Here is a 22,093-nt window from a genome sequence, read left to right as displayed (position 1 = left end):
GGGTTTAGCAAAAACCCCACTGAGTTCTGAAAGCACCAGAAAAAAGCCCTGAAAAGGAACGTGAGCAGAAGCTTTTTATTTCCATAGAATCACTGAATGGTTTGGGTGGGAAGGAGCCTTAAAGGCCATCTAATTCCAATGCCCTGCCATGGGCAGGGACACCTTGCACTGGACGAGGTTGGTCAGGGCTCTGTACAATCTAGTTCCAAGGATGGGGCAGCTCCGGCATGTCTGGGCAAACTGTGCAAGGGTCACAGACTTGTTGAAAACCTCCTTTTTTTCTTTGCTAACAAGATTTCAGACACAGGGAAAAGCAGAGCATGTGAGGCAGGTCCAAAAGGAAAGGAAAACTGGGATATAAAACTACTTTTTCCCAACTGTGGTTGTGTCAAAGCACCTGCTGCTGCTCCCGAGGGCGGCCCAGTTAGTTCTGCTGGAGAACCTTCCTTGAAAAGCCCTCCCTGTCCTCATGTGCCCCCCACAGAAGCTGAAGCAGGACATTGCCCGGCAGAAGAGCTGCCTGGAAGCCACCCGGGAGATGGTGACACAGTTCACGGAGGCCGCCGACAGCCCCGCGGCCTCTGCCCTGCAGGACAAGCTGGCCCAGGTGACAGAGCACTTTGGGAGGCTGTGCCAGCAGCAGCAGGAGAGGGAGGACGCCCTCAAAGGCCTCCTCCCCAAGGTGGAGCAGTACGAGCAGCTCTGGGAGAAGCTGCAGCAGTTCACGGAGAGCAGGACGCGGATGTTGGCGTCCGGGAACCAGCCGGACCGCGACATCGCTCACTTCTCCCAGCACATTCAGGTGAGGCGCTGGGGGAGGAGGTTCTACCTGCACCAGGTGTCTTGAGGCAGGGTCCAGCTGTTCCCAGCTGTGGGAGAAGGGGATGGCATCTCCCAGGAGCCAGGCTGGTTTGCAGATGGGATCTGTGGCCAGGCTTTTGGGATCCAGTCCAAATGCAGCAGGATTTTACCAATTAATGACTCCATGGGATTAATGCAGCAAAATACCCCTGGTGAGGGCAGTGCAGGATGTGGCAGAGACCTTGGAGGTCTCAGAGCCAGAGAATCCTGGAATGACTGGGGTTGGAAAGATCATCTCATTCCAAGCCCCCTCTCAGGGACAGGGACACTTTCCACTAGACCAGGCTGCTCAGGGTTGCCTTGGACACTTTCAGGGGTGCTGTGGGCCCTGGTGGCTGTGCAGGGTTCCTCCCTCTGGCTTCCCACAAGTGTCCTGCTACAGGGGCTGCTTCATCCACAGCCTCAGAAATGCTGGAAGATGACATGAAACCAGACTCCTGTGCTATGGGAGGAGTTGATTTGGCTTGGTCTGGGGCCCCTCATCCCATCCCATCCCATCCCAGTCACCAGCACTGGGGAAAGTGGGATTTGCCCCTGCAGCTGCTCAAAGTATTTGCTGAGCTGGAGGAGCAGGTGGCACTGAGCTGTGCCCAACATTTGGCACTGGTGCCACGCATGGCACTGCCCACAGAGGGTCTCTCCAGGACGTGGGACTGTCCAGTTCGTCCCCTCTGCTGCTGAGAGGGGACACGGTCAGCATCACCCTTTGCTCTTGGCAGGAGCTGAATTCGGAGATGAGGCAGCACCAGGAGGACCTGGCCACCCTGGAGCACCTGGCTGAGGAGCTGAGCTCCTGTGGCTTCGCCCCCAGCGCCTTTCAGCAGCAGGAGAAGCTGCAGAGCCTCAAGAAAGATTTCCTGCAGCTACAAAAAGTGGCAAAAGACAGGTGAGTCGCGGGGAGGGGAGCTTCATGGTCCGAGCAAGACCCTGTGGAGATCTCCTTTCCAACTCTTCCTGCCACCCTCCTCCCACGCCAGGATCCTGAGGCAGCTCTGCTCCAGCTGACGCTTTAAAAAAAGCCTTGGCTGGGGGCGTTGTGAAAAATTCCTGGTGCTGCTGCAGCGGGAGCCGGCGCTCTGCGCTCCCCAGCTCCCGGCGTGTGGGCTGCCACAGCTCCGTCCCAGAGCATCCTGCTGGGTGCTGGGAGCGAGGTGACAGCAGAGCAGCCTGTTCCTGGAGTGCCCTGAAACGGGGATAAAAGAGACCTTCAGCGGGGTCAGAGCAACAGCATCCTGGGCAGTCACACCTCTCTGGTTGTATCTCTGAACTCCCTGCAGAAGGCAGGGAAGGTGGTGGGGAAAAGCAGGTGAAATTCCCAATAATCCCCAGTAATGCAGTGCTGTGCAGGCTGCTCGCAGCTGTGGCCAGCAAAGATGAGCCAGAGGGGCCCGTGACTCCCATCCTTGTTCCTCCAGGATGGGCTGAATGGATGGAGCCGTGGCCAGGGAGGAGGGGCAGCACAGCCTGGGCTCCCCCCCGGGGGTGCAGATGCCTGGGGGGACACGGCATGAATGAACCCTCTCTTCCCAAAGGCGTCGCTTTTCCCGGGACAAAGAGCCTGGGCAGGTTGGCAGTGGTGGTCCCGTGGCTGTTGGCCACCACTGGGGTGCCCAAAAGTGCCACCAGCCAGGATTTGAGGGGGCCAGCAGCAGTGAGGGGCTGGCACTGGGTGCACCCCATTTTGTGCTCTTCCCAGGCAACATCTAATAATAATAATAATCCAAAAAAAATAAATAAATAAATAAAAGGGCTCCTAGAGACACAACCATGCTGCATTCAGGAGGGGGTAATTGCAAGGCAGAGCACGAGCTCTGACTCTCCAAAACCTTTTCACTCCCAGAGAAAAGGATGCATCATCCTGCCAGGAGCAACTGGATGAGTTTCGGAATCTGGTTGGCGCCGTGAGGAAGTGGCTGAGGGAGAGCGAAGGCAAAATCCCACCTGCCGAGACCTCCCTGGGCACCCAGGAGCTGCAGCAGCGCAGGCAGCAGATCCAGGTGGGCCAAGGGGAGCTGGAATCAAACTGGGAAAACCTTGAAATGCAAAACGAATCCCAAGCAGCAGAGGCCTGGGAGGTGGTTTACGGACTCCTCAGTGTGCATCCAGTGGCTTGTGGAGCAGGGAGCAGTGTGAGAGTTTTCCTGTCACTCCCTGTGCCTGCTCTGGGCGGGATTCGGGAGTGGGAGACCCGAGCACGCTCAGTTTTTCTGAGTGTTTCCCGTGGTAGGTGTGGAAGGTGGCCTCCTGTCACCCGAGCCCCCGCTGCTCTCCAGCACAGGGATGTGATAAATCGGGATGTGCCCGGGGTTTGACTCAGAGGCAGAGCAGCTCTGCTGAGTCACCCGCAGCCCTCACACCCTGCAGTGGGATTGGGCTCATCCAGGCTGAGCTCCGCAGGGAGGGGGGAGGAGGGATGTCCCCGGAATGGTGGGAGGGAGAAGGTTTCCTTCAGCAGACCCATTAGTTGGGAAGAGATTTTCCGCTGTTTGATTCCCCCCCCCCGGGCAAAAATAGACGTGTCACACCCACTTCCCCCGGTGCAGCCGAGAGCTGGTTCCCTGGGTGCTGTGTCCCGGTGTCACCGTGTCACCAGAGGGGACAGGAGAGGGAGGAAGGGCTGTGGCCGGGCAAGCGTGGCCTCCAATCCCAAACTTTGCTTTTGAGCAGGATCTCCTGGAGGAATGGAAGGGGAAGGGGCCCCAGGTGGAGGAGATTGGCCGCAGAGGGACCCTCCTGGAGAACCTGATCGTGGAGATTACGGCCCCCAACACCCCGCCCAAGGCAGGTGAGTTGTGGCCGACGCTCCTGAGGACAACTCTGCAGTCACCACTGCGTCTTCTCTGAGCCTGCCTTGAGCAAAAAACGGGGTTATTTCCCCCTTTTATCCAGATTCAGAGGGCCTGTGGTGATCTGAGTATGGCGGGGCTCAGCCCGGTGGTTGAGTTGCTGGCGCTCATTGCTTTAATGCATCATCCTAACTTGGCTTAATTAATTGTAGCCTAACGAGCTCTGCATTGCCCTCTGTTTGCTGTGGGGACACATATCACTCTCTGATAGAGCTTGGGAGCTCGTGGAAGTGGCTCCTGCTCCCTCCTGGTGATGTTCTTCAGCCTCCCGAGGGCTGGAGTTGTTTTTATCAACCTCCAGCATTTGGGTTTCATATCTGGATGACATTTGGGGCTGCGATAGGCAGATGTGATTTACTGGTCTCCCTTTTGGCTTCAAGTCTGTGAGGCAATGAGATTATGTCTGGTTCGTTTGGAAACCAGCTCAAAGATGTCTTCCAGCTTGTGAGAGCAAGTCCCTGGACTCTCATCGCTGATGGGAATTTACGGGAATTTACAGTCTGGATATGTTTGTTAGGATTAAGCTCACGAGCAGTTCTTTGGAAAACCATCAGGAGAAGTGAGGAGAGGCTTGTGGGTGATGAAAGGTGCAGCCCCTTATGTCCCTGAAAGCTTTAAAATATGTGGTTAGAAAAGAGACTTGCCTGAAAATGTCAGGCTCCCTTTGGTTGTGACATCTGGTGTCCAGAGAAGAGACACCGGTGCATCCTGCATCTCTGGGCAAAGAGAGCATGAACACAGGGCTGGTTTGAACAGCTTCATCCCATTAAAAAAGGAGGATATGGGGGAATTAATCCCTTCAGGGAAGGCATTCAGGAGTTTTATTGGGTGTAATTCTCAAAATCATGCTTAGGGTAGCACATGGCAAGACGCCTGTGGTCCCCAGTACTACAACCCATGCAGAAGCCACGTTATCCCTGCTCTCTGGGTGTTGTGGGAGAGCTGCCCTGCTCCAGAAGCTTCAGAAATTCCAAAAAGGCAGAAGCAGCTCCTGGAAAGTGAGGGGAGCAGGAGGAGGAGAGATAAAGGGACTGCAAACCAAATCAATGCCCAGGTGGGCGGTGGAGCCGCCACGTCGGTGCCTGGTGGTCCCTGTCGTGCAGCAGCCATTCATCACGGGCTGTCTGCATCCCTGACACTTCTGTCTTGTCCCTCTTGTCCCTGTCCCCTCTGCCCAGGTGCCACTCTGCCCACTCCAGGAGGCTCGGGAAGCAGCGTGAACGGATACCACACGTGCAAAGGTGAGCTCGCTGTCAACACCCCTGAGCCGTCCCCCTGTCCCTTTTTTGTCCCTGCATTTCCATTCCCTGGGAATACAAACCTCAATGTGACGCTGTCATCATCCCAGGAGAAGGGAAATGAGCTTGGCAATGGGTTGGGAATTCTCAGCTGCTGTGATGAAGGGTGGAGGTCGGGCTGAAGGACGGAGAGGGGCAGCCTTGGGGAGTGACAGCACCCTGACACCTCGTCAGGTGGTGTTAGGAGCTGATAAATGGGAGATCATTTTCAGGCCTGCAATTAAATTCATTGGTCCTGCGGGATTATAACGGCATCCAGCCCTCCAGTTTGAAGAGCAATTTTAATTATTGCCTGTTATCTGCTGTTAGTTCGCCGGTTCAGCGAGGTAATAGGTGCATAAAAATGGCTTCATATCTTGGTGCCAAATTATTTAACCTTGTATTAGCAGTGGCTTTATGAAAAGGGGGCTCGGTTTGCATCAGGCTCACAGAGAGAGAGCTTTGGTTGTAAACTGTCAAAGGGCATAGGGGGGACAAGTGGAAAATCCCCCGTGGCAGGAGAGGTGAGGATGATGCGACATCGCTCCGCAGGCAGAGCAGACAGAACGTGGCCTCTTGCTCCTCGTCCGGGCTGCGTGTGGCTGCCTGGGGCTGGGTTAGAACCGGATAGCCTGAGGTGGAGGACGGGGGCAGTGGTGCTGACCCCGGGCTGGTTTTTTGGGCGCAGACCTGACGGAGATCCAGTGCGACGTGTCGGACGTGAGCCGGCGGTACCAGGCGCTGGGCACGGCGCTGAGGGAGCGCCAGCAGCAGCTCTCGGCCATGCTGGACAGGATGCAGGAGGTGCAGGAGGAGGCCAGCTCCATGCTCAAGTGGCTGGAGTCCAAGGAACGGACGCTGTCCGAGCTGGAAGCCTCCTCCTCGCCCACCAAGACGGAGACGATGAGAGCTCAGGCTGAGCACAACAAGGTGAACTTCTCTGCCCGACTTTCTGGGGCTACAGAATTACAGAATGACTACGTTGGGGGAGACCTCCAAGGTTATCCAGTCCAACCCATGCCCTGACACCTCAACTAAACCCTGGCACTGAGTGCCACATCCAGTCTTTTTTTAAACACGTCCAGGGATGGTGACTCCACCGCCTCCCTGGGCAGACCATTCCAATACTTTATCACCCTTTCTGTAAAAAACTTTTTCCTAATATCCAACCTACACACAATATTCCCTTGACACAGCTTGAGACTGTGTCTTCTTGTTCTGTCCGTTGCTGCCTGGGTCATAGAATCACAAAGTGACCCTTAAAGGTCATCCAGTTCCACCCCTCTGCCATGCATCTCCCAAAGGTGTGCTTTATTGCACGGAATGAGGCACAAGGGTTTGCCCTGAGTTAAAGAAGGGCATTCCCAAATCAGGAATTCCAGGCAGATCCATGAAGCAGCAGCCCAAAGTGCCCCTTTGCTTTTAGGCCTGTTGATGTCAGGCTGAGGGATAAAGAGATTTATTTGGAGCCCTTGCTGCTGGGTCACTCCAGCTTCTCCTGGAAAGCAATTCCCAGCCTCTCCCTGCCCTTGCAGCCGAGTTAGCTCACAAAACTGCTTAAAAATTGGTTTAATTAAGGAGCAAAGAACACAAATTATCCAGCCCCAGCTTGTGGCTGCTGCTTCATTCCTACTCAGAGATTCTTTTGCCCTGTATCTGAGGAAGTTCAAATCATTCTTTTCCAGGCATTTCTGGCTGAATTGGAACAGAATTCTGGGAAGATCCAGAAGGTAAAGGAAGCACTTTCTGGCTTGCTGGAGAAATATCCAGATTCCCCAGAAGCAGCGAACTGGAAGAAGATGCAGGAAGACCTGAGTAAGTGCCCTGAAGCATTAATGAGGCTTCTGTCTCCAAACATCACGTTAGACGTGGCTCAGGAGTGTGGGGCGATCCCAAAGTCACGCTAGAGCGGAGTCACTTCTAATTAAAATTCAGTAAATAGCAGACCTATCTCTGAGCTGTCTGGTGTGGAAGGTGTTCCTGAGACGAGCGCTGTCGTGATTAATGAAATCTCTGTGATGGATGTGGATTTTAAAGGATTGCCACCTTAAATTGCTTCTTAAAAAAACAAAAAAACACAAGGTGGGGGGGGAGATGTGTTAGTGCCACAGGTTGATTATTTTGATTAAAAGCTTCACTGCTTGATATAAAATTCTAGTCATTAGTGAGGCTATCCTAGGTAATTAAGTGTTGACTAAACAAGGCTGTGTGTTCAAAAGGAAGCCCAGAGATTCCCTTCTTTGAAGTAGCAGGGACGCGTTGACTCCGGCCGGGAGATCTGAGTGTGCTGTGCGAGGACGGGCACACATGAGAGCATCCTCATTTATCAGGCCAGGGATGTGAGATGGCTCGCCCAAGGAGAGCCCAGCTCATGGCAGTAGTGATTAGAGCACAGAAATCCTGCTTGCAGGGTCTTCTCCTGGAAGCTTCCATGCAGCCACTAAATTTGGGTAACGGCTTATTAGATGGAGAGCGGGTAGAGCCACGCTAGTTTTATTGGAAAACAGAGATTCTCCCAAACCATGGGGAGGGGAAAATAACCTTGGTGATGGAGGGGTGGGTTGACCAGCAGCTTGACCGTGGCCGACAAGAGGTGGTGCTTCAGATTGCAGGTGGGAGAGGGCCAGCCAGGCCACGGCAGCACGGCAGCAGAAGCTGGAGGAGTCGGCGACCCAGCTGGCCACGTTCCAGGCTGCCGAGGCCCAGCTGCGGCCCTGGCTCATGGAGAAGGAGCTGATGATGAGCGTGCTGGGCCCGCTCTCCATCGACCCCAACATGCTGAGCGCTCAGAAGCAGCAGGTCCAGGTGAGAGGGGGTTGTGTCTTTGTGGATGGAGGAGAGCATCTCGTCCAGGAGGGAGGTGAAAGGGTGTGCTTGCCTTGTGAGCGCTCTGGTGTGCACTGAGTGCTCAGAGACCTCGTGGCTCCTCTTCCAAGTGCTCCAAACCCCACTGAGCCTAAACTGCTGTGAGTAACTTGAAAAGGGTGCAGTGCTCAGCTCCCTTCCCGCGCTGGATTGACTCACCAGTGAATCACTTGGCCCCTCTCAGAGACTGGAATTGCTTTAAACAAGGCCTGTGCTGACGCTCTGCAGGACTTGCTAATGCTGCCCCTCTGCCTGCCAGCCTGGCCCTTCCATTCCTCCTGCTTCCAAATCCTAACATGGCTGTAACCAGCCACATCGTGGAGAAAAAAAAAAAGCCCCAGTAGAGATAATTAGATTTTCATCTAATCTAAGTGGTTTATGCTACATTACAAGACAAACAAGAGAGAGAGCAAAGTCCTGGAGTCACAGACCCCTCCCAGCTTTTTAACTTCCAAGGTCACAGTAAATCCTGACCTACCCAGCCCAACTGCTGTCCCATCCCAGGGCCTGTTCCTGCTGATTCCATGGGCTGGATAAAGCCCCTGGAGGTCTGGTTTGTTTTGACTGTGTGTACTCGGAGCTGTCAGTTTTATGCAAACATTTTTATTTTATTTCTGTCCCAGTTTATGCTGAAGGAATTCGAAGCTCGCCGACAACAGCACGAGCAGCTCAACCAGGCAGCTCAGAGCATCCTGACTGGGCCTGGAGATGTTTCTCCATCCACCAGCCAGGTGCGGGATGAGCTCCAAGGGGTCAACCAGAAATGGTCCGAGCTCACGGAGCGCCTCAACTCCCGCTCCAGCCAGATCGACCAAGCCATAGTAAAAAGCACCCAGTACCAGGAGCTTCTCCAGGGCCTCTCAGAGAAGGTGAAGGCTGTTGGGCAGCGCCTGAGCAGCCAGTCTGCCATCAGCACCCAGCCCGATGCTGTCAAACAGCAGCTGGAGGAGACCAGTGAGATCCGCTCGGACCTGGAGCAGCTGGAAGAGGAGATCTCGGAGGCTCAGACCCTCTGTGATGACCTCTCCGTCCTGATTGGGGAGCAGTACCTCAAAGATGAGTTGAGGAAACGTCTGGAGACCGTGGCACTTCCCCTCAAAGGGTTGGAAGATCTGGCAGGTGAGATAGAGGAGAAGCTGCTTAAGAGATGTTGGGATGTCAAGGTCCACCCCTGCTCTCTGCCCAAGGGCCCTCCCATCACTGGGTTTATGCAAATAATAGGGGAAGCACCATTTATCACTTTTTAGGGTTCTTCATGGCTGTTTTATGTGGCACCAAGCATGGGAGAGTTCCAGCCCCAGAAACACCCAAGCCTGGGGAGGGAGCAGAGGAGTTCAGCCCCACTGTCCAGGCTCTTCACCAAGCAGGGTGGCACATTCTTGGAAAGAAAACCCTGGTTCCTAAATTCAGATTGGGGCATGAAGAAGCCCCAGGCCACCCTCTGATCTTGGGATGCATCTTCTGGTTTCTGAGGTTACATTTAGAGACTGGTCAGGAGAGCTGAGACTTCTGCATCACCGCTGCCTCTTACTACTTAAGAAATTTATGAATCAGTGAGCAAAAAGGGGCTGGTGATGCAATGGAAAGCTCCTTCCTGTTAATCAAAACACAGTTGGTGCATCTAAGATGATTTTAAATAATTGCACTTCGCTTATTTGATTTGAGCTTAATTGTCACCGTCTAATCTCATTGCCATTCCAGCCGACCGGATGAACCGACTGCAGACTGCCCTCGCCAGCTCCCAGCAGTTCCAGCACATGTTTGATGAACTCAGGACCTGGCTGGATGACAAAAGGTGCCAGCAAGCCCAGAGCCAACCGATTTCTGCCAAACTGGAGAGGCTGCAGAGCCAAATCCAGGAGCAAGAAGAGTTCCAGAAGAGCCTCAACCAACACAGCGGCTCCTACGAGATGATTGTGGCCGAGGGAGAATCTTTGCTGCTTTCGGTCCAGCCTGGGGAGGAGAAGACCACTCTGCAGAACCAACTGGTCAGCCTGAAGACACACTGGGAGGAGCTCAGCAAACAGGCTGCTGACAGACACTCCAAGCTCAAGGACTGCTTGCAGAAAGCTCAGAAGTACCAGCGGCACGCCGACGATCTCCTGCCCTGGGTGGAGGACTGCAAGGCAAGGATGGCAGAGCTGGAGGTAACCCTGGATCCAGTGCAGCTGGAGGCCACTCTTCTGAGGTCCAAGGCCTTGCTGAGTGACGTGGAGAAGCGCCGGTCCCTGCTGGAGATGCTCAACAGTGCTGCTGACATCCTGACTGACGCGTCCCAAACGGACGAGGATGACATCCGCGATGAGAAGGCCGGCATCAACCAGAAGATGGATGCCATCACAGAAGAGCTGCAAACCAAGACTGGCTCCATCGAAGAAATGTCCCAGAGGCTCAAGGAGTTCCAGGAGAGCTTCAAGAACATCGAGAAGAAGCTGGAAGGGGCGAAGCACCAGCTGGAGATCTACGATGCCCTGGGGCCGCAAGCTTGCAGCAACAAGAACTTGGAGAAGCTCAGGGCACAGCAGGAGGTGCTGCAGGCCCTGGAGCCACAAGTGGATTATCTGAAAAACCTCACTCAAGGTCTGGTAGAAGATGCTCCAGACGGATCCGACTGCTCCCAGCTCCTAAGCCAAGCTGAGGTGGCTCAGCAGGACTTCAAGGCTGTGAAGCAGAAAGTCAACGACTGCTGCGCCCTCATGGAAAACAAGCTGGAAGGGATCGGCCAGTTCAACAGCAGGGTCAGGGAGATGTTCTCCCAGCTGGCGGATCTGGATGATGAGCTGGACAGCATGGGCCCCATCGGGAGAGACTCTGACAGCCTCCAGTCCCAGGCCGAGGACGTCCGCGCCTTCCTGGGCAAGCTGCACCGCCTGAAAGGCGACATCGAGTGCTCCGAGAGCGAGTGCAAGAAAATGCTGGAGGACGAGGGCAGCCCCGACTTGGTGGGGCTGAAGCGGGAGCTGGAGACGCTGAGCAAGCAGTGCGGCAAGCTGACAGAGAGAGGGAGGAACCGGCAGGAGCAGGTGGAGACCACGCTGTCCCGCGTCGAGGACTTCTACAGCCGCCTGAAGGAGCTCAGCCACATGACCGCGGCGGCCGAGGAGAACGAGGCCCTGCAGTGGGTGGTGGGGACAGAGGTGGAGACCATCAACCAGCAGCTGGCGGACTTCAAGGTGAGTTCGATTCCACAATGGTTTCGTTTTCTCGGTTGTTGTCGTTGTTTTTTTCTTTTAAAGTGGTTTCTCGGCGTTGCGGTTTTTTTGTGGCTTCAAGCCGCCGCGTCTTCGTTGTTTGTTGCTGTGATTGTTGAGTGGGCTTGCACTGTAACATCCTTGCTCTGGAGGATGTGTAATCCTGCTGGTGGACTTGATAGTCTGTGGTGGAAAGGTGTGGAAAGATTCTGGGATTGGCAGGAAAATCCCTCTTCTCCTGGTGACGTGTGATGTTGGCGTGCCAGCACCCCGTGGGCTGGTAGGGGTGGGTGCCATTTAGATTTTGGGGGAGGAAGGGAGGGGTTTGAGTCCACCTGAGCTGTGAATTTGCACTGTTTGAGAGTCTAGTGCAGACCAGATCCTCCTCTAGGTCTGGCTCTGCCTGGCCCACTGTTCCTGTTTGTTCTTCACTCCGTCTGGGCCACATGTTACGTCCGTTTTGGGATCCTTGGGCACAAAAAGTGCCGCAGATAAACTGTGACAAGGAGTGCATCCAGGAAATAAAACCAAGGTGAAGTTTTATGTGGGCTGTTCACACTTCCAGCAAGGAGCTGATGGAGACCGTCAAGATTTGAGAGAGGGAAGAGTTGGAGTGTGTTTGATATATTTCTATACAGTATCATGATGTTGGGTCGTGCTGTTACACTACGTTAATTATATTAACACGGCTTAGAAATTCTCTTGCTGTGAAACTTCTATTCCTGATGTGCTCAGGAGTTGATGATTGGGCTGATTTACATCTGGCTGCTCGTTTCCTGGTGTTAATGGCGGGGCGGGAGGGAGAGGCAGCTTTACAGCCATTTACTTTTCATCTCATGGCTAATTGATCCCGTTCCACCACTTGAGCAGCTCTGTGAAACCTTCACCGGGACAAGGTGATCCTGGTTTGGGGTTTGCCTATCCAAAAACGAAATGGGCTGAAGTGTATTTATGGGACAAATCCGACCTCACCTGATGGTGCTGCTTGTGTTGGGCAGTTTGCTTTGAGCTGATGTCGGTGAGAAGGATTTCAATTCACCATTGAACACCACGGAGTCACTCGGAACAAATATTTCCAAAAAGGAGATTTGAGTCCTTAAAATCAGTGAACCTTTCCTGCAGAACAGGGGATTATTCCCGGCTGAGCAGCTCTCATTAGGAACAATGACAAAACCCAGACTGGGCAGGAGCAGCTTAACCCACCGTGGGGTTTGCACGTGGTCCACAGCTCAGTGACCTTGAGGACGACCCTTTAAGGTGTGGGTGACCTGAGCTGAGGGGGTCTGGGGCTCTGAGATGTCCTTACCAAGAGTCATCCGTTGGCCATCGAGGCCACGGGGAGCAGTCGGGGCCTTTGTGGGTGGGAAAGTGCAAGCTGCAGCAGCGGTGGGAAGGTTTTGCTGTGTAATGGCTGGGAGTGAAATGGGGGAGAAGCACGAGTGGAGGATGGAGCAACCGTGGTTACAGCAGCATTCCTTCATCCCCCCTTTCCTCCATTCCTCCCGTGCGCGGTTCATCCCGAGGGATTTTTGCACAAATCCGAAAGGTTGCAGAGCTGATCTTGGCAAAGCTTCACCTTCTGCTCCTATGTAAGGGAAATGCAATCCCAGATTTTGATCTGCACGTGGAGGAGCCTCAGCAGGGCCTGGAGAGGGAGAGCTGTAGAAGAGCCTGGCTCGTGCTCCATGGGGAGCTCGGGGCGCTTCTCCTGCTTGCACCAGGCTTTTATTTCCCAATGAATTCACTCTCTAAGACAATATCACAACTCCTGCCCTCCTTGGATTGCAAACCAGGGGCGTGCCCGGAGTGTCCTGGTGGAGCAGAGGAGCTCCTCATGCTGGCAGTGCTCCGGGGGGAGGATGGGGTGACGGATGGGGTGACGGATGGGGTGACGGGGGGCTCTCCGGGAGCGGTCGCGCTCTGTCTGTCCAGAAGGCTCAAATGCAGGCAGATATTATGTCTTAAGGCATTAATTTTAATGAACATCTGTGTAAATGAGATGCAAATCAGGCACGGCCCCAGGGCTCCAGGCAAGTTGCCAACGGAGCCCTGACAAAGGTGGGCACTTCTGGACTCATTGTGTCCGGATTTTAATAAAGGAGATACATCGGAGGCTCTGGTGGAGGCTGGGAACGGATGACTTTGGAAGCAGCTCATATTTGAAGCTTCCCCATGTATTTTTCTTTTCCCTTTTCTTTCCCCAAAAGGCCACAACCTCCTTAACTTTTGGAAAACTGCCATTTGTGCATTTCCTCTCTCTCCACCCCCCCCCGCCCCCTTAGCCCCTTTCCCAGGTCACAGAGGGACTAATCCTGGCTTTGGGATGGATGAGCCCGCTGTAAGTTTTCCTCCTGGCCGGTTTCCTCCGAGGCAGGAGGCTGGGAAGCAGCTGTTGGATTGTGCTCAGGGGGAAGCTTTGTTTGCAGGAGGGGTTTTTGCTTCAGCGAGCGGATGCGATTTTGGGGACGGGTCCTCACCAGCTCCCACGGCCATCAGGAGCCAGGACAATGATCCAGGGTGGAAGCTGGAGTTCAGGGAGTGTGGGAAAACCAGGCGGGGACTGGTTGGTTGCAGCAGGATTGTAAGGAACCCCATCTGGAGGAGACTTGAAGGGGTCATCGAATTCGGCCCTGAGTTTTCTGGTGAGATCTAGTGCAGCTGAAAGGCATTTCTGCGGTTTGGAGCCTGTGCTTATATGGACATCCCGATGGATCGCTTCGGATCCAGCTGTGCCACAGAAGAAATAACACGGGTTTAGCTCATGTTAAGCTGTCAGAGCAAAGGAACCTCATCTTTAACTCCTGATCTCCAGCAGGAGTTTAACCCAAGTGGCTCTCATTCCATTGCTGCCTCTCTGAGGAGCCTCTTTTTTGTGTAAAAAGGTGCTAAAAGCCGGGAGAATCCTTGCGCTGAGCTTCACACAGCCAAGTTGGGCTCTTCAGCACGAGGGACAAGTGGCAGGCACCAGCAAGAGCTGCTCGTAGGAGTTTCCAGGCTGGGGCACTTCTTCCCCCTCCACCGTCTCTGCTGTCAGCTCAGGTTTCTCAAAGCTTACGCTAATATTAAATTTTAATGACTGGAATCAAATGAGCTACAGTTGAGATGTTTCTAAACATAACAGCTCTGTGGATTCAGTTTGGCGAACAGCAGAATTCCCCAGGGAAGTGATTCCCCAGGTACAGATGAGACTGGGGGGGGTCACTCACATGAAGGCATAGGGCGTTTCTGCATCGCTTCTTCTCCATCACCAGCAAGCCCTGATCAGCTGCATGACCCTGAGTGAGAACTCTTCACCCCCAAAATTGTGAAACTAATGGGATAAAGCTTGTGCTGCTCAGTGCAAGTGGCTCATCCTCCTTTACACGCTGAAGAAGCAGAGGTGAGGTTTGCTGGTTGGGAGCAGAGGTGCCAGAAAGCCTCAGGCATGGGCTGGTCCTGTCTGGCCAAGGAGCACCCATCTGCCTGGGCCACGGAGCTGATGGAATCAAATTCTTGGGTGTTTTGGGGCAGACATCTCTGCTGGGCTAGCTTGGCCTCCTGGCTAAGCAAGCTTAAGGCTGGCTTTTGTTTATCTTTTACACAGTGGGTTTTGAACTTGGGTTTCAAAGCGTGGCTTGTGCTTGGCGTTGGCAGTTCTGATCTGGGACCCTCTTTGATCCACGGTGTTGTTTTTGGACAAACTCTTCATTTCACCTACGAGGCACAGCGTTGGTGCTCGGCCCTGGGTCAGCTGGCAGGGATTTTTGGGCTCTCTGCCTTTCAGTGCTCAGGAGTGAAGGATCCTGGTGCCTCCCCAGTCACGGAATCATGGAATGGTTTGGGGCAGGGACACCTTCCACTCTCCCAGGTTGCTCCAAGCCCTGTCCAACCTGTCCTTGAACTTTTACAGGGTTGGGACAGCCACAGCTTCTGTGGGCGTTTCCTCCAGCAAAGAATCTCAGCTATATCGTGCCAGGGTGCTTTGCTTTGCTGGGGACACTTTGTCCCCGTGGGGAAGACGAGAGCAGGATCAACCCTGCATTCCTTCCGAGCTGTGCTCAACAGCCAGAAAAAGGGATTTCTGCAAGAATCCGGAGCACTTCCCCCAAAATGAAACCCAAGGAAGAAAAACATCGAGCTTGACAACAACCCAAAGGATCACCGTCACTTTGGGCGGGTGCAGGTGCAGCTGGCTGAGCGGAGGGGACACCTGGTGACGTGTCTGTGCTCGGCTGGACACCGTGGGCTGGTGGCTCCCGCTGTCACCACAGCTGAGCTCGGCGGCGCTGGGGCACGGCGCAGGAATGTGGCGAGCCAGGACGTGCCGCAGCTGGCACAGCCAGGCTGTTTATCCAGGGTCTGGCCTCCCAGAGTTAATTAAACCCCACCCTGGAGAGGAGGGGGCAGCAGGAGGGGGTCTCCCGCATCATCCAGCTTTCAGTGGGTGATGGCTTTGCCCAGGCAGAGGAGGGAAGAGGTGGGATTTTGGGATCCTGCCTCTCCTCCTGGAATTTTCTGGGGGAGGTTTTTGGAAACTGGACTTGCTCAACGCGGTGAACTCTGGCGGTGCTGTGTCACAGCAATAAAGGTTTAATGCTGGATGATGAAGAGGGGGAGGGAGAATCCCTAGACAGCAATAACTGAAGCCTCGCTGCTTTATTTTAGAGTAGGTCGGGTCGGCCAGAGCCCGCGCAGCCGTTGTGCCTCCAGCACCCTCTTTGTCTGCTTCAATTAAAAAAATAAAAAAAAAATCAGGAAAGAAATCCCGGGAGTGAGGCCCAAACCAGAATTACTCATCTGGCCATTCCGATGCCATTCTGACCCTGCTCCAGGGAGAAGGCAGCAGTTAGCCCGGGCTGGGGAGCCCAGGCACGCTCCTCCTGCCTGGGGGGTGTCAGCTTCTCTCAGCCCTTTATTTATGACTCGTAATTCCCCCAACCTTTCCACCAGGGAGCTGACTCAAAGAAGTGTCACTGGCGCTTCGTGTCCCTGGGTTTCTCCCAGGTGTCACTGCCTGAGGGTGATGGTTTTGGAGAGGGGGGGCTGCCACTGATGTCACCCCACCGTGTCCCCTGCATAAGGCATGGATGTCAGAGGCAGGGAGAGATGGGGACATGACTGCCCAGCATCCTGCAGTGTTTCACCGAGGATGTTTAGCAGGAGGATCAAAGTTTGGGTTTCTCCCCAGAAGTTTTAGCCCTTTTAGGTTTGCAGCTTGTGCTCCTCACTGGTCCCTGGGTGCACAACGGGGCATTTTGTGACCTTCCCTTGTGGTCTTGAGGGTCTTTTCCAACCTCAATGATGTTGTGGTTCTCCCTGGGACTGTTAGCTCTGCTCCTGCCACTGCAGAGCTGCTCTTCGAAGATCAGAGAATGGTTTGGGTTGGGAGAGGGTCCCTTAAAGACCATCTCATTCCAACCCTCCTAAGGAGAGCAGAAGATGGGCAGAGAGGAAAAGCAGCATCCCATTTTGGGATTGCAGGGCTGGACTGGCGAGCAGGAGTGACTCCATGTGCTGATGGCGCAAGGTATTGACACTCAAAGCCTTAATTTCTGGAGGCAGCAGGACAAGTGATCCTTAGCCAAGACAAGTGGTCACACAGGCGATGCCCCAGCACCCAGCCCTCGCCTCCGGGGTGGCTTTTTTGGGCCCTCCACACCCCATCAAACAGCCAAACCCCCGGCAGGTGGGCAAGGGGAGGTGGGTTTCTGAGAACGGGATGTGGCAGGGAAGGGACACTCTGCCACTTGCCGTGCCCCAGCCTGGCCCAGGGTATTTTTAACCCTTCTGTGCCCCCGGAGGAATGCGTGAGGCTCCCGACAGTCGTGGGGTTGGGAGCAGCTGGGTGGGACTGGGCTGGGAGTGGGGACAGGCTGCGTGACGGTGTCTTCTCGTTGAACGCTTTCCAGACCTACTTAAAGTATCTCTGGCTTGTATTTTCAGCATCAGCAGCGCAGGCAGAAATGCCTCCTCTCTGACAGCTGTTAAGCTGCCTTAAAGGCACCATCTCCCCTCGCTGGGGAAGGGGATGATAAATGGGGGGTGATAAGCACGGGCTGTGCTGGGTGACAGGGCTGTCACCGAGCCTGGCTGGGGCTGGGTGCGTTTCTAACCTGGCGATCTTGCGCTTGCACACCAACAGCCTCCTGGCTCCTTGGAAGTAAATTTTAGCACTGAGGGAAGAGCGAATGCACCCCTGGAGCAGCTCCTTTCCAGAGGGAACGCTGCCGGTGTGCTGGTTCATCAGCAAACCACGGGTGGGCTTTGACCTTGACGTGTCAGCAGAGGCACAGGCGCTTCCCTGATCCCGAGAACAAGAGCAAATTGAGCCAAGAGTTGCTGAGATCAACCAAATCACAGCAAGGCTTTTTTTTTCTTTTTTTTTTTCCTCCTCCTTTTCTTTCCTTGACCGTGAAACAATCGGGCTGCCATCAAATGCTGCCTTTCAGGAGCTGCCTTGGGTCAGTGCTCCAAAAGCCACCCACTTGCGGATGCTTTGGCGACCCTGCCACGTCTGAGCCAGAGGGAGATGGGCCGGAGGAATGTCCTCTCTCCGGAGCACTCGTTAGCTGGTGGTGATGACACTTCACAGTGTTTCCAGGAGATACTAAAAATACCGGCTTTGCATAAGACCAGGAGAGCTGAGGATCCGAGGGAGGAGGAGATGGGAGGCTTTTTGTCTGCAAGGGCTGAGCAGAGGAGGGAGAGGAGCCTGGTCCTGGCAGGATGCAGCCGTGGAGGGGGGAATCTGTGGGGACATTCCCATCACCCACAGCATCCAAGCCAGGCTTGGGAAAGGGAGGGACTGTGACCACTGGGTCTGGAGCAAGCAGGGAAGGACTCAGGCTTGGATTAGTCACTGCAGCCTTTCAAGAACAATTGCCAACTCTCCTGCTGAAGGAGCGGTTTCGATGTCTCCCATGCAGGATGATAACACACTTACCTCACTTCCTAAAGAGCCTCAGAGCAGTTTGTTAATCACCCCGTCCCTGCTGTCCCCCCTTGTCTGGGGAGCAGCCTCTGCACTTCGTGGGCAGTGCGGTGGGAGTGGGATGCTCGAAGAGCTCAGGGTGCCTCAATTTGCAGGGAAACGGAGCGGCTGAGGACAAAAACGGGCATTCCAGCAGCTCTCACCTGCTGGCCAGGAGGGCCCTGCCACGTGGCTCTACCCTCGGCTCACAGGTCGCCGCCGGGGAGTTTTGGGGCTCTCTGTGCACGGAGATGGGGTTCCATGGGAACGCTGCATGCCGTGGGGCTGTGCCTGAGCGTTGCTGTAACACGTGGGCTCCAGGCTTCGTTCGGGAGAATTATTTATACCAACGTCTATATTAGCTGCCTTGCAAGCGAAAGCGCTGCGGTGCGGCTCCTACACTCTTGCAAGAACAAAATAAATTGAATTTATATATTTTTTATTATTATTATTTACAGCGCTCACTGCAGCTGTGCAGCCAAAGTGCAGGAGGTTTCTCTGGGAGTTTGGATTTTAACCTCTTCCTAAAACTTTCCCCGTGGAGGTGCAGACCCCCACGGGGCCTGCCGAGGTTTCCTCCCACAGCCCCGCGGAGGAGAGTCCTGAATGAACAGGCTCCCGGTTCCAAATGGCTGATTTAAAGATGTGCTGGCTCCCTGCATCCCGAGCAGCTGTAGCCTTTGAAGAGGGATTGAGTGGTGGCAGAGCCCTGGTGGGAGGTTGGTTGGAAGTCAGCTGTGAGCCAAAGGGATAAAGGAGCACCCAGAGCAGCACAGCAGGGTGGGAATAGCCCCGGTGCTCCTGCCTGGAGCAGGCACTGGAATGGCAATCACAGAGGTTTGGGAAAAGGAGTGAGTGAGGAGGAGGGCAAGAGGGAAAGAAAGAAGTCCCTCTGACCTGACAAATGCAGCAAAGAGCTTTAAAAAACATGAATCCTCTGCTAAAAATCCCAGCGCAACCTAAAGCGCCGTTTCTAAGGGAGATTTTGTGTGTGCTTGATTTGGCTTTGTGCTTTTATTGCCGTGTCTGAGGGAGGGTGAAATGCGCCCTCAGTCCTTCTGTTGGGCTGGAGGCACTTGGGCTTATCCACTCTGCCTTGCTTGGACGTGGCACAGCGTCCCGGCCCAGGGGTGACACTCGTGGAGTCAGATATGGGGGACACAGTGACACACACACAGGGGACAGGTTGCCCAGAGAAGCTGTGGCTACCTCATCCCTCAAGGCCAGGCTGGAGCAGCCTGGTCTAGTGGAAAGTGTCCCTGCCCATAGCAGGGAGTGGGACGAGATGAGTTCTCCTGTCCTTCCAACACAAACTATTCTGTGATTTTATGACACGGAGGGACAAAGCTCACAGTGCCAAACCAGGAGCTCTCCTCCATCCACCCTGCACTCCCAGGGCAGAAGGGCACCAAGGTGAAGCTTAAAGAAGCTTTGAGGGCGAACAAGACCCTCGGTTGCACCCTGATCTCATAAACGACCCGTCCATCAGAGAGATCTTGAGCTGCCTCGGAGCTCTCTCGCTCGTCACATAACACAGGTCCCTTGCTTCCAGCTGCTGAGATGCATTAAAAGAAAGCTAAAAATACATTGGTTTCCAAATAGTGCTGTGCCATGTAAACAGTGGCAGCAGCGGTGGCAGGATGTAGCAGAACCATAAACAGGGTGACATCAGCCCGTGATGGGGACAGCGCACGTCCCCACGCGCCGGGGCCCGTGGCCATATGAGGAAAGCTTGAAACCGGCAGGTTCAGGAGACAAATGAGGATGCTCCTGCTTGGAGAAGGGCTTGGAAAAACCTCTGGGTGGGTTTTAGCTGAGGGTGAGCTGCAGGACGTGGGCTGGGGTGGGTCCAGGTCTAGGCTGGGTGACAGGAGCTGTTTTGTGGGAGGTTTGGGGACTGAGCAAAAGCCAGATGGGTGGTCACATGGAAACTCCTGAAAGGACAAAAATCAGACAGGACCTTCATGTCCTTCTACATCCATCCCTTGCAGCGACACAAAGCTCAAGCAAAGCCCTGACCTTGCAATTCCCAGCACTGTTTGGCTCCTGTCCCCATCGCTGGGGTGGCACTTGGAGGCTTAAAGCCGTGATTTGGGGAACCTGCAAGAGCTGTGGTCGGGATCTTCGGGCCAGGCGCAGCATGTTTCCAATTGGCTTTCATCCCTGCCCAATATTTCCCTAATGGTTTCAAAAATTTGTTGGTGGGGGGAACTGTTGGTCGGAGGAAGACTCGGCTCGCTCCCGGCACGTGATTTGGTGAGGAAATGGGAAAAGAATTTCTGGCTGTGAAACGGGGCAGCTCCACGTCGGGAGAGAGAGAGAGAGGGAGGGAGGGAGAGATCGTTCCTTCTTCGCAGTGGAACAAAAAATCCTCCTCGCCCCAGCCTGGATGCCTGGGATTCCTGTCGGAGGGGCCCCGGAGCGGTAACGGTGCAGCTCCGCCAGCTCCCGGCCAAGGTGGTAGCAGAGGAGCTGGGGCGGCGTTGCTGGCACAGCACCGTTGTCCTCTTGTTGTTTCAGCTGCTCTGGATTAATACCAGGGACCAGGAGCTGCGGTGTCCCCCGCCGAGGGGAAAAATCCAGGCGTTGGGACACTCTGGCAGCGTTGGCAGCTGGGGCTGGAGGAGGCTGAATGTCTGGCTGGCTGTCCAGGAGAGCGCGGGGGGACGTGGAGGGGACATGTCCTGGATGGCCAAAGAGGCTCCCTGGGGGATGTTTGGAATCCCCCCACAGATCCCCACTCCCTCCCCGCCTCCCGCTGTTTTCCTTGGTTATATTTAATGGTCGGGGAAAAAAAGGGGTTCCAAAGGTTTCCCGCTGTGCAAAAATCTCCATCCGAGGAGCACTTCGGACTATTTAATGGGCAATTCCCCCCTGAGCCCTCCCCTTCCACAGCACATCCGTTCCCATCTCTCCGAAAGCAAAACAAAGCTTTGGGAATGTGGTGCTGGAGCTGCTGCACGTGCAGTTGGTGCCGGGACGTGGGGATGAAGGGTCTGAGAGCTTGGGGATGTGAAAGCTGGGCTCTCACCACACCATACCATGACATTGGCCGAGCCTCAGTGTTTTCAGGATGGCAGTGCATCAAAAAATATTCGGGATATCATCTTCCTTGGCTGTGGCTCGCCATGGCCAGGTGGGAAGGCTTTTGGTGAAGCTGTGGCACAGCAAAGCTCAGATCTCGGTGTGATTCTCCCAGTGTTGGTGCTTTTGGAGCGCACTGCTGCACGTTTTTCTGTGTTAAACACCTTGTATTTTTATCCCGATGCCATAATTCATCCCAAAGTAGCAGGCCGGGTGGCTGGTGGGGCGGGTTGTTGCCTGGAGATGCGTGGAGGCTGTTCCCAACCCTCCTGTTTTCTCTCCCAAGTCTGTGACTTCCCTCAGCATCACTTCGCAGCGGTGATTCACGCGCCCGGGCTGCCTCCCTCCCCACTTCCAATGTTCCCCATCTCTTAAACCCAAGGGTTTTGGGGGAGGAAAAGAGGGTGACAGGACTCAGGATGGGAGGAGCAGGATGCTACCGTAGAGCCGGGGCTATAAAAAAATCATGATTTTTTAGGAAAAGAGCCCGCAGTGGTTGAGGGGAACGGTGGCAAGCCGCGGGTGGCTTTTTTTTTTTTTTTGGCAGAGCGAATGGGGGAAGGCAAAATTGGTACTTCGGGGGTGTTTGGGGTGGGTTTCTCCGGTGATTTAGAAACTCGGTTCTTTGTGCGAGGGCGGGTGTGAGGAGCAGGGAGACCCGATGTGCGGGGAGGGGGGGGGGGGGTCGCCACCTCCCTCCCAGCGCCGGCTCGGGGAAGAGCGGACAAAGGGCCGGGGGAGCGGGGCCGGTGGCGGTGGGAGCCGGAGCCGGAGCCGCCGCCGAGCCAGGGCGTTGCTGCTCTTTGTCGGGGGCTGCCGCCTCCCCCCGGAGGAGGGGCCATTCCCGGCGGGGCGGGCGGGGACCACCCCCGCGCTAACACCGAGCATCACCCCCCGTTCCCCAGCCGGGTCGCGCTCCGGTGCCCCCCTTGCCGGGGCCGGTGGCGGGGGTCGGTGCGGGGGGGTGCGGGAGGCACCGAGGCGCTCGGGGAGGGGGTGGCCCCGGCGCTGCCGCCCCGC

The 22,093-nt window shown here is 55.0% G+C and overlaps 1 protein-coding gene across 17 annotated transcripts in view; it reads left to right on the top strand.

Moving 5' to 3' along the window:
- Positions 1-22,093, top strand: part of LOC136301458 (microtubule-actin cross-linking factor 1-like) — a 135,386-nt gene that overhangs the window by 74,173 nt on the left and 39,120 nt on the right. For all 17 annotated transcript variants that reach the window (XM_066204503.1, XM_066204502.1, XM_066204500.1 and 14 more), the window contains 10 exons: positions 485-802; positions 1,581-1,747; positions 2,702-2,858; positions 3,529-3,646; positions 4,886-4,948; positions 5,673-5,914; positions 6,670-6,799; positions 7,590-7,789; positions 8,473-8,968; positions 9,551-11,022. In XM_066204503.1, coding sequence (XP_066060600.1) covers positions 485-802; positions 1,581-1,747; positions 2,702-2,858; positions 3,529-3,646; positions 4,886-4,948; positions 5,673-5,914; positions 6,670-6,799; positions 7,590-7,789; positions 8,473-8,968; positions 9,551-11,022 — 3,363 coding nt within the window. The remainder of the gene's footprint in view (positions 1-484; positions 803-1,580; positions 1,748-2,701; positions 2,859-3,528; positions 3,647-4,885; positions 4,949-5,672; positions 5,915-6,669; positions 6,800-7,589; positions 7,790-8,472; positions 8,969-9,550; positions 11,023-22,093) is intronic.

Source organism: Chamaea fasciata, unplaced genomic scaffold, assembly GCF_029207755.1.
Source record: "Chamaea fasciata isolate MVZ Bird 193981 ecotype frontalis unplaced genomic scaffold, bChaFas1.0.hap1 SCAF_26, whole genome shotgun sequence".
In the NCBI taxonomy this organism is placed as follows: domain Eukaryota; kingdom Metazoa; phylum Chordata; class Aves; order Passeriformes; family Sylviidae; genus Chamaea; species Chamaea fasciata.
This window is presented reverse-complemented; position numbering and strand designations above follow the sequence as displayed.